Here is a 12,486-nt window from a genome sequence, read left to right as displayed (position 1 = left end):
CTTCCATTCACTGCTATAGGAATTACAGAAATAGTGGGGCACCTGCCGCTCTGATGTTTCCTTAAGGCTACGTCTACATGGCGATTTTGGCCACGACCAAAGATCGCAGTGTAATGGGACTACCATAGGAATAAATGAGGTCACAGTTCGCTTTTTGCTGCGACTGTGATACGCGAATCACAAACAATTCAACACTGCTGGACTTTTTGTGATTTGTATGTTGTGGGTGCAGCAAATGCGCGAGTCACGTTGCGACCCCTTTCCTATGGCAGCCCCACTACACTGCAATCTTTGGTTACACAACAGATTTTGAGGTCAGAATTGCAGTGTAGCTATAACCTAGGCCTGTCCACCCCTGTCTGGCGCTTACTGTGGTTATCCCCATCTTGGCCATGAAGGCTCGAGATGGGACTACAGCTGTAACTGACCACATGTCAAATATGACTAATGATTTAATTAGATTAGTATATTGGTTCTTTTTTTTTTTAACAATTCTCATTCACAAGTGGCTGAAAAACTCAGCAGCAGAAACTGACAAGTGGTGCAGATTTTAACCCCTTCCCAACCGCCATACAGCTATTTATCATTACATCATCAGCAGTCGGGACATTAGATATGGCACCCGCTCTTAAGTGGCACGAGCGCCATAGCCGCAGGGGTGCCGGCTAATGTCCGTGATCGGCAGTAATGTTGATCGCAGACATTTAACACTTAAGATACTGTGGTCCCCTGAGCACAGCCCGAGTTTGTTAACAGCAGCCCCTGTCCTCCTGTGAGACAGGAGGTTACCGCTTAGTTATTTCTGTGGAGCCTCTGCCTAATGCATCGGAGTCTATGAGAAAAGCAATCCAATGATTGCTTGTTATAGTTCCCTATGGTAACTATAAAAAAAAGTTAAAAAAAAAGAAAAGTTTTTATAAATTACGGTCATGAAAGAGTTAATTCTGCAACATGTCACTTTATACAGCGGATTTCATCCAATGTAAAGAATGAAATCTGCATCTAATCTGCATTTGTTGGGTTTCTTCCTGATGCAGATTACAAGCAGAAATTCTGCAGCTAATTAGTCACGTGTGAACGTACCCTTACGTAACTCCTGGAAATGTAACTTTCCCGGACATGTTCAAACATCCTACAAGGAAATGTATATTTGGTTTTCATGACTTGCTTTCTGCAAACTAGTTTTTGTGCAACCAAAAGTCCAGGTCTTAATCTACAGGGCGGCTGAGTTTTAAGTATAGTAAAACTGACATATGGTAGGCTACAATTTTCAGCTCTATGTATGTTCATTGCAGGAACTAGAATCAAGGTAATAACTGGTTAATGTTGCCGTTTCAGTTGCTCATCGCTGGTGAATCACAGCTTGAGAATTAGAGTTTAGCATAAGCTGATTAGAAATGTGTATTTGTAGGGAGGTGCTCGTACAGGAGTTTATTTGATTGTACGATACTGTCAATTCTAAGTAGTTTTATAGTGCAGTATATCAGGCTCAGGGACAGTGTGAGGCCACAGTCATTTACATGGTAAGGAGGAAGATCTACTACTTACTACAGATTCATCATGAGACAGGGGGGTCTAGTACTAATCAGTTGTCTTCTTCAAGGTGTTTTTTCTATAGTGACACTGTATATGGCCAACCAGTGCTACAGTACTCTCATTGTATTCCCATTGCCCCCTTGATTACCCTTCCCTTCACTAACCCTCCACTGGTGTCAGGGGTATACCTAGAAAAGGCTAGGCCCCATAGCAAATTTTTGAATGGGCCAGCAAGCCCCACTCCTGCAGCTATTCAAAACCTCCCATGCTCGCCATACAGCCCCCCTGCCCACTCAGTAGTTATGCCACCTTATTGGCTCCTTCCCAGTAGCATGCTTCCTTAATGCCTCCTTTACAATAATTATGCACCTGTAGCTTTAGTGTCTCCACACAGTAGACTGCCTACTTGGTGCCCTCACACAGTAATGATGTCCCCTTATTGCCCCCTTCACATGCCTCCTTCACAGTAGTTATGCCCCATTCACAGTAGTTATGCTCCCTTCACAGTAGTTATGCCACCTTCACAGTAGTATGCCCCCTTAGTGCCACATTCACAGTAGTTATGCCTCTTTAGTGTCCCCATTCAGTAGTTATGCACCCTTGTTCCCCCACACAGTAGTTATGCCCCCTTAGTGTCCCCACACAGTCGTTATTCTCCCTTGTTTCCCCACACATAGCAGTTTTCGCCCCTTGGTGCCCACACACAGTATAATGCCTCCTTAGTGCTCCCACAGAGTATAATGCTCCTTTTGTACCCCCTCACAGTAGTTTTGCCCACTTAGAGCCTGTTTCACCGTAGCAAGCCCCCTTAGTGCGCTCAGTAGTTATGACCTTTTGGAGCCAACACACAGTATAATGCCCCTTACTGCCCCCCATGCAGTAGTGCTCCCACACAGTAGTGTTCCCCCTTAGTCCCCCTTTACATTAGTTAAGCTCCTGTGGTGTTAATAAAATAGAATAAAGCCTAGCCCTGTTCCCCCGATGAACAGAATACATCCTGATCTCCCTAGCAGCAGGCGCTCAGAATGGAAGAGCACACCAGCAGAGCATCACTCTCTCGCTTGCCCCTGGCAACCCAGCTGGCGCTATGATGCCACTTCATTGCGTCTGCTGGGGAGAGAACAGGCCAGGAAATAAAGCCAGGACTGTAATGGATGACAGACATCCATTAAGGCCGAGGCCCTTCTGCCATTGAGGGTCCTGTAGCAGCCACTACAGCTGCTATGGCAGTAGTTCCACCTCTGACTGGTATAAAACCTTCTTTAGAGGGGACCCCTCCACAGTAGTGAGCCTCCAGTTTCCTTGAGCTATGATAAGTGCAGGGAGAGAAGAAGAAGTTAAAGTATCAGTGTCCAGCTTCCTATTTCAGCGTGGACGATGCTGGAGTCTTGAGAGTAACCACTGGACCTCAGGTATGAAGGATTAATTGATACCCATTTTGACATTACCCCTTTCTCTTCCCTAGACTAAAACAGATACTAGGCAATAAATCATTCTGTAGACCACCAAGGATACTGACATTAACCTCGTCACTGCCCTAGATCACCACTAGGGATGGAGTTATTAACCCTTATCTGCCCATGATCATCAGGGATGCTGCTAATAAATTGCTTCTCTCTCCTAGACCACAAGGGTTCCTGGACTAAAACCCTTTCTCTGCTATAGACAACCAGGGATACAGAGAGTGACCTCTTAACTGCCCTAGATCACTAGGGTTGCATAAATTAACCCTATGTTTGCCCTATACCCTAGGGATGTTAACTTAGTCCCATTATCGTAGCTAATTATTTGGTGCTATTGAATTGGTCAGCCCAGGTCCCTAACTGTCCTTCTCAATAGCTACAAATAGACTAGCTGCTCAGGAGAAATGCAGAACGTGAACTCCATGGCAGATCCAATGTATATGGGAATTTTCTGTATTGTACAATTACCAAATCTGTGACCCACTTCTGTCTTGTAATGTGACAGGGTAGTCTGTGGACCTCTCAGGCAGTGGGACCATTTGCCTTTCGGCTTTTCATATTTTAGTGTGTCATTTTATGTAAATCTCTGCAATGTTTAAGCTCTCTGCTGCATTAATTCCAATCAAACAATAGCACTGTGGAGAGATTACAGCTCTTGAGAGGAAGTGGCACAGATAGCGCTGACACATAAGTATTGATACGGGAACTGTCATTGTAGCAATGCATTGTGCAACTGCAGAAACCACCTCAAAATGTGACACGTCACAGCCCTAGGTAAACAATGTGTGTCAGGTGTTTCACTTGTGAACTAGAGTAGCTATGAGGGTAAGTTCACCAACAGCAGGCTCACTGGAGAAATTCATGCAGATGACCATTAGCAGAGGCCCTATTCACAAAGGTTCCTGACGTATACCTCTGACAAAAGGCTGAGACTATATACATACTGTATGTAGTGGGATACATAATCTATAGGCTCCCAATATTAAAATAAATATATGTACCTGCTCACTCGGCCAAGCATGCATGTGTTCTCAATCTGGAGAGAAAGACACTTCAGGCATATCACCTGTGAGAACAAAGGATTGTTGAAATCCAACACTCCAATCCTTCCTTTCCCTAAGGGCTCGTGCACGCAAAAGTATTTTCTTTCCATGTCTGTTTTGTTTTATTTGTGGACCGTATGGTGGAACCATTCATTTCAATCCGCAAAAAAAAAAAAAAACTGAAGTTACTAGAACATGTCCTATTATTGTCCTCATTACGGACAAGGATAGTACTATTCTATTAAGGGCCAGCTGTTCCGTTCCGCAAAATACGGAATGCACACAGACGTCATCCATTTTTTTTGCAGATCCGTTTTTTGCGGACAGCAAAATACATATGGTTGTGGTGCATGAGCCCTAACACTTGCCCTCAGAGGAGAGTTGGGTTCCCACATTAGATGGTCTGCCATTTTTCTAGTACAACAAAAAATAAGAAAAGTGCAATAGTTTAATAGATATTACACCTTATTCTGACTTTTGTCATCATTTTCTGTTGTAGACATGTTTCAGCTAGGGCTACACAGTGAAACTGGTCGCCGCCAGGATTGCAGAGCAGCATTGATCCCATAGAAATGAATGGGATCTCAGCATGAGTCGCAAAAAATACAGCAGTGCCCTGCGATCCCATTCATTTCTATAGGATCACCTCTACTCTCTAGTGTCGCCGTGTAACTCTAGCCATATATATGTAGAACCCCCTATGCAGTTGTAGGGTACAGTAAAGAGCAGGGTCCTCCTTACTTCCTATCAGTATACTCTTTTATTACAGTAACTTCAATGCCAGTAAAAATAATCTGCTGGTTTCCTATAAAACAAGTATGCAGCATTCCTTAATGAATATGATTAATTTATTGCATTATACGAATGAAAACTTCCCTTAATTATCTAGAACAAACATTTATCTTCGTCATTTCCTTGTTTCTCCATACATATAAAGTATTTCGCAAGTAATAAAGCGAGTGTCATAGTTTTCTCCTCTGTAGGCTTCCGATGTGTTACCTAGAGTGACCCTTCAACGTTGGTGCTTTTTTAGATCATTACATAAGGGAGTCATGTAGCTAACAATTCCATAAGATTGACTGAACCTCTTCTTTTTATAAGTAGAAGATTGCTGAATTCCTCATCTTATTACTAGGAATTAAGAAAATGAAAATACTTAAATATTGCGTTATTATAAATATATTCCCAAATACATTTCATTAGTTATAATGGCTTGTTTTGTCGGAGGAGCAATCATTAGGAGAAATAAAATGGCTGCCGTCCTATTAGTACACACAAAACCTGTCCTAATCATACAGGAGGACAACTTACTTCAGAACACTGAGCTTAAGAGCTGCCTCATCCTCCTCTCCTACTTGTCAGGGATTATGATCCTGAATACTACTTATAAGATCTTCAGTTGAATCTCTGTAGGAATGGAGTTAATGAGGAGACATGAAGTACAGACAGTAGGGTGGAAGTGTGAATAATGAGCAGTAGCACTTTTTTTTGCAGTCTCCATAACCATAGCCTCTCCTGTCCATCCTCTCTGTACTTCATGTCTCCTCATAAACTCCATTCCTGCAGAGATTCAGCTGAGGTTCTTATCAGCTGTATTCAGGATCATAATCCCTGACAAGTAGGAGAGGATGAGGCAGATCTTTACCTCAGTGTTGTGAAGTAACTTGTCTTGTGTGTGATTAGAACAGGTTCTGTATGTACTAATAGGACTGCGGCCATTTTATTTCTCCTAATGATTGTTCCCTAGACAAAAAAGCCATTATAACAAATGAAAGGCATTTGGGAATATATTTATAATAAAGCAATATTTAAAGGGGTTATTTAGGAATTAAGAAAATGAAAATACGTAAATATTACTTTATTATAAATATATTCCCAATCCCAAATACCTTTCATTAGTCATATTGACTTGTTTTCTTTGGGGAGCAATCATTGGGAGAAATAAAATTGCTGCCGTCCTATTAGTGCACACAGAACCTGTCCTAATCACACAGAAGGACAAGTTACTTCACAACACTCAGCTAAGGAGCTGCCTCATCCTCCTCTCTGCTCTGCTTGTCAGGGATTATCATCCTGAATACAGTTTAATATGATCTTCAGATTAATCTCTGTAGGAATGGAGTTCATGAGGAGACATGAAGTACAGAGAGGAGGTGGGGATGTGGCTGTATCCTGCTATGTGATTAGGACAGGTTTTGTGTGTACTAGTAGGACGGCAGCCATTTTATTTCTCATAATGACTGCTCCCCAGACAAAATGAGTCAATATAACTAATGAAAGATATTTGGGAATATATTTATAAAGTAATATTTAGGTTTTTTCATTTTCTTAATTCCTGGAGCACCCCTTTAAAGAGGACCTGTCACCACAAAATGCAGTGCAATCTGGAGACAGAATTTTATAGAGCAGGAGGAGCTGAGCAGATTAATATATAGTTTTCTGGAAAAAGATTCAATAAAACCTTTATATCTTTGCTTTGTCTAACAGCTATTGGTACAGGAGGGAGGGGTTATCAGTGATTGATAGCATTGTAGGTATGTGTACATAGAGAGATAGCTTGTGTTGAGCTAATCGAAGTCCACGAAGTGGAATTTGATCCGAATTTCAGGCAAAATTAGATTTGTTGTGAAGCCGGATTTCTTTATGCTTCGTGGTAACGAATCGATTTTTCCCTGAATAGCAGTACAAAATTTAAAAAATCATGCTCATCTCATCCGTTTGAGCCGGCCACCGCCTGTGCAAAATCTTGTGAGCAATGACGCATGAGATCACCACACTAGCCGATGTGATCACGGGCCGCACAAGATTTCGCACTGTATCTTCAATCAAGATGGTGGCTGGCTCGTCGCGATCAAATGGATGAGGTAAGTAGGATTTTATACAAAAATTTTTTACTTTACACTGTGTTATTACGGTCAGATACCGCAATCAGCTATGAACGTGGCATCTGAGGGGTACAATGAAGGCACAATCGCTGTTCCCTGTCATTGCACCTGCTACTTACAAAGAAATCCGCTGGGCTTCTCCTGCTCTATAAGGCTACTTTCACACTGGTGTTTTGGTTTCCGTTTGTAAGATCCGTTCAGGGCTCTCACAAGCGGTCCAAAATGGATCAGTTTTGCCCTAATGCATTCTGAATGGAAAAGGATCCGCTCAGAATGCATCAATTTGCCTCCGTTCCGTCTCCATTCCGCTCTGGAGGCGGACGCCAAAACGCTGCTTGCAGCGTTTTGGTGTCCGCCTGACGATGCAGAGGCAAACGGATCCGTCCTGACACACAATGTAAGTCAATGGGGATGGATACGTTTTCTATGACACAATATGGCACAATAGAAAACGGATCCGTCCTCCATTGACTTTCAATGGTGTTCAAGACGGATCTGTCTTGGCTATGTTAAAGATAATACAAACGGATCCGTTCTGATCGGATGCAGACGGTTGTATTATTTTAACGGATCCGTCTGTGCAGATCCATGACGGATCCACACCAAACGCAAATGTGAAAGTAGCCTTACATGGTGCTTTCAAATTGCACTGCATTTTGTGGTAACAGATCCTCTTTAAAGGGGTATCCTCATCACATCCTAGCGATATGCCACCTCTGGGACCCGCACCTACAAGGAGAACGGAGTGGGGAGAGCTGTGGCTGGAGGACCCCGTGGTGGAGAGTCCGTCAACCACCAAACGCTGCTCCCCGCTGCTCCCATACAAGTGAATGGGAGCACACCGCATGGCCCCTGCCCCCATTCATTTCTTTGGGGCAGCTCTGCTATTTTTGGCACCCTCCATTCATTTTCAGTGCACCCTCCATTCATTTTTCCTGCTCCGTTCTTCTTGTATGTGTGGATCCCAGAGGTGGGACCTGCACCTATCAGACCCGTGGGTTCTTATTGAGTCACCCCCACTTATAATTGGAGCATCACAATATATGAGGGTATTGAAATCATTAAGGACAGTCCAAACCCAGTAAATACACTTATACCCATGGATTGTTCTGTGCTTAGGAACATTTTACTGTTTTGTGACTTTGGGCTACAGCTATAAATTTACAAATTCTTGAGAAGTGCCCATGGATCTCCTGCACTGTTCTAACTGTGCTAGCTGGGCAACCCTGCCTAATCCTCAGATGTCAGCTTTCTGTCATCCTAGCACGTGATACAAATCGTGCCGCTCAGTACAGAAGTATTAAGACACTGGAGTAAGCCAGGCTTTCCTGCATGTGTGTGGACTGGAAGACCATACCTGAAATGCTCCCTGCATATCTTTTTCTGCTGCGTATAGAAACCATGGACTACTACCGAGTATTTTTGGAAAAACAGAATTTGCAAGAAGTATAAGTGCAACTTAAAAAGACATAAATGTCTTCTGACTGGGACTATGCTTTTGATATACCTGTCATCTCTAAAGCTCTCGGATTCCAATGACACTGGCCATCTTGATCATAAGGCCTTCTGAGGTGGACTTATTTGAGAGGGGTTCTAGAGACCAGAATCAGGAGAGAGGCCTCCTCATATAATATGAGCAGCAGTGAACAGGTTAACCTGCCTAAGAGTAGGGGCTTGTCAGGAAGTTTGCTCAAAGAGAGGTCTGAGCATTCTTTTTTTCTGTTTTACCACTACAGGATGGAGGATGAAGCAGTTCTGGACAGAGGGGCTTCATTCCTGAAGCATGTCTGTGATGAAGAGGAGGTGGAAGGTAAGAACAAAAATCAAGTTTTGTTGATTGAGGTTATGTATTCATATTTAGAGTTGGGAAGCAAGATTTCCCCTAATATGGGGCAATTGAAGAACTCCTCATAGGGTTTTTTTTTTTGTTTGTTTTTTACCTTACTCTGGTTTAACAGAGTAGGATTATGGGTTAAACTTAATGGACCTTTGTCTACAATCTAATCAACTATGTAACAACTTGCATGTCAAAATGTATTGATACCAGAGTATAAATTGTAAATGCTATTCAGATGATTCATACATACTTTATATGAGTTTCTGGAAAAATGGGATGACAACTATTAAGGTGCCATTGCAGCGCCCATGTGGGTGGTGATCTCAAGAATTTAGCTTTAGTGCTATTGACTATGGAGGACTATTGGCTTCCATTAAAATTTGTTACGCATATTTATTCCTATTGTTGATAATTGCTAAAGAGATAATGAGTGTTCACACTATGGTCCTCCCAAATAAAACAGGTGATTGTGGAGTCCAGACAGTAGGACCTTTGATATCAATTTTTTGCTAGAAGACCTAAATGACAAATGTGGGTTGATTGAGCTGGGACATCTAAAGTAAGACTTTCATAATTAAAGATGGGGCATGATGGCTGTTAACAGGGTTCTCCTTTATGTAAACATTTATGACCTATCCTTAGTTTCATGTGGCACCCTCACCAGTGGGCACTGTGAAAGAGGTCAGACCCTCATCTATCAAGATGGCCTATAAAAAGTTATAGAAACAAATTTTAACTTGCCACACTGGTCAGCACAATATAATACAAAATGTTAAGAAACAATAAAAAACTGTAACAACCTAGATTTGATGTAATCAAATATATATATTTAGGTGTATGACCCCCAATTTTGGTTCTAAAGATTATTACTTTTCATCTGACAACCTTGTTTTACTTACCTGACATTATCTGACATTTTCGGAAGTGGATTTAAGACATATCTTGGGTAGCCTGTGGCTTGCCTCCATACAGAACACCTTGGCTTCTCGTTCATAAAACACAGTAAAGAGTCAATAAGAGTTTAGGCAAAAAGGTAACATAAAAGGGTTGACACCTTGTGAAACATATAGTAGATATATGACAGTGAGGTCTGGGATTCACAATTTTCTGGATGAGATGCATATCTTTAAAAAGAAAATAAAGCTGTTCTTAAGCAGTTCTTAAGGCTGGGATCATCTGGCCCAGATAAGTTGACGAAGCTTTTTTGATTAACACGGGCATTTTAGCATCTCATTTCATGGTTTGAAAATAACATTAAGAAAACACTGATAGATTTTCTACTGATAGCAAATGTCACCTGCATTGTACCATCTTGAAGTGGTTTTCCCATTCTAGTATAGTGATGGCCTCTTCATTGTTTACATGTGGTTGCCTCATTGCACAGCGTCTACTTAGTAGAGATGGTGAAGGAGACTTCTGCCTCAAGCTCCACAGATCTGATATTGATGGCCCATCCATACGTATTTATTTTCATGTGATGTAGGACCTACTGTAAGTGAAACTGATAGTGTATGAAAAAGTCCAAAGAAACTCAAGAAGGTCCAAAACTGGGTGCGTGGGTCTTCCCAGCCGCATTATTGTTTCATGGAAAACAGAAGATTTATGAAACGAAGAGACCTGACAACTATATTGTCCATAACAACCAATCACAACGTGGCCTTCATTGCACATTCTACTCTTGAAAAATGAAAGCTGCCCCATGATTGGTTGCTATGAATGACCGTGTATCTTTTAGATAACATTTAGATACCTCCACAATGAGTTCAGTTGTAATCATCAATAGTTGCACAGATTTATGTATGATTGACCATTTAAACAACATACCCTGTACTAGAAAGTCACTCTAATACTAGTCTTAAAGGGGTTGTCCCATCTGGACATATTTGGCATATTAATAGGCTGAAACCCACTCCCATGGAAAGAATGGGGCCTCACCATGAATAGAGAGCATCTCAAACAATTTTAAAGAATCCAATATCAGTGAATAGAGAGGACAGCATGCAAGTGTGTCATGTTCTCCACTCATAAGAGGACCCCGTTTTTGAGTTAGGAGCTGGTCCAAGAAGTGGGACCCACATCTATCAGACATTTTTGGCATATCCTATCAACATGTTATAAATGTCCACATGGGATGTCTCTCATGTCTCCAGACCCATCATGCTAACAATTATTTTTACTAGCGGTTCCATTGTTGATGCATTTTAATTTTGTGCTTTAATACTTATATGTGTGAAACCATTAAACATTCCTTTTAGTAAAAGGTTGTTATATGAATTCTGATAAAAGCCCTCATGTTGAAATTTTCTTTTATGAATGATATTTAACCAAGGAATGTGATGTCATCTTGGACATATCACTTAGGCCGTATTGTTTTGTTTTCCAGTTGCCAGGGCCTTATTTAAAATTAGTTATGAAAACCTATTTCTATACAGGGAGTGCAGAATTATTAGGCAAGTTGTATTTTTGAGGATTAATTTTATTATTGAACAACAACCATGTTCTCAATGAACCCAAAAAACTCATTAATATCAAAGCTGAATATTTTTGGAAGAAGTTTTTAGTTTGTTTTTAGTTTTAGCTATTTTAGGGGGATATCTGTGTGTGCAGGTGACTATTACTGTGCATAATTATTAGGCAACTTAACAAAAAACAAATATATACCCATTTCAATTATTTATTTTTACCAGTGAAACCAATATAACATCTCAACATTCACAAATATACATTTCTGACATTCAAAAACAAAACAAAAACAAATCAGTGACCAATATAGCCACCTTTCTTTGCAAGGACACTCAAAAGCCTGCCATCCATGGATTCTGTCAGTGTTTTGATCTGTTCACCATCAACATTGCGTGCAGCAGCAACCACAGCCTCCCAGACACTGTTCAGAGAGGTGTACTGTTTTCCCTCCTTGTAAATCTCACATTTGATGATGGACCACAGGTTCTCAATGGGGTTCAGATCAGGTGAACAAGGAGGCCATGTCATTAGATTTTCTTCTTTTATACCCTTTCTTGCCAGCCATGCTGTGGAGTACTTGGACGCGTGTGATGGAGCATTGTCCTGCATGAAAATCATGTTTTTCTTGAAGGATGCAGACTTCTTCCTGTACCACTGCTTGAAGAAGGTGTCTTGCAGAAACTGGCAGTAGGACTGGGAGTTAAGCTTGACTCCATCCTCAACCCGAAAAGGCCCCACAAGCTCATCTTTGATGATACCAGCCCAAACCAGTACTCCACCTCCACCTTGCTGGCGTCTGAGTCGGACTGGAGCTCTCTGCCCTTTACCAATCCAGCCACGGGCCCATCCATCTGACCCATCAAGACTCACTCTCATTTCATCAGTCCATAAAACCTTAGAAGAATCAGTCTTGAGATATTTCTTGGCCCAGTCTTGACGTTTCAGCTTGTGTGTCTTGTTCAGTGGTGGTCATCTTTCAGCCTTTCTTACCTTGGCCATGTCTCTGAGTATTGCACACCTTGTGGTTTTGGGCACTCCAGTGATGTTGCAGCTCTGAAATATGGCCAAACTGGTGGCAAGTGGCATCTTGGCAGCTGCACGCTTGACTTTTCTCAGTTCATGGGCAGTTATTTTGCGCCTTGGTTTTTCCACACGCTTCTTGTGACCCTGTTGACTATTTTGAATGAAACGCTTGATTGTTCGATGATCACGCTTCAGAAGCTTTGCAATTTTAAGAGTGCTGCATCCCTCTGCAAGAT

General features: G+C 41.7%; 1 protein-coding gene across 4 annotated transcripts in view; it reads left to right on the top strand.

Annotated features, from left to right (window-relative positions):
• Positions 1-12,486, top strand: part of SLC4A4 (solute carrier family 4 member 4) — a 262,656-nt gene that overhangs the window by 31,585 nt on the left and 218,585 nt on the right. For all 4 annotated transcript variants that reach the window (XM_044303049.1, XM_044303032.1, XM_044303059.1 and 1 more), the window contains exon 2: positions 8,664-8,737. In XM_044303049.1, coding sequence (XP_044158984.1) covers positions 8,665-8,737 — 73 coding nt within the window. In that variant the 5' untranslated portion in view covers position 8,664. The remainder of the gene's footprint in view (positions 1-8,663; positions 8,738-12,486) is intronic.

Source organism: Bufo gargarizans, chromosome 1 (genome assembly GCF_014858855.1).
Source record: "Bufo gargarizans isolate SCDJY-AF-19 chromosome 1, ASM1485885v1, whole genome shotgun sequence".
In the NCBI taxonomy this organism is placed as follows: Eukaryota; Metazoa; Chordata; class Amphibia; order Anura; family Bufonidae; genus Bufo; species Bufo gargarizans.
Note: the sequence above shows the minus strand (reverse complement) of the source record. Positions and strands in the feature narration are given on the sequence as shown.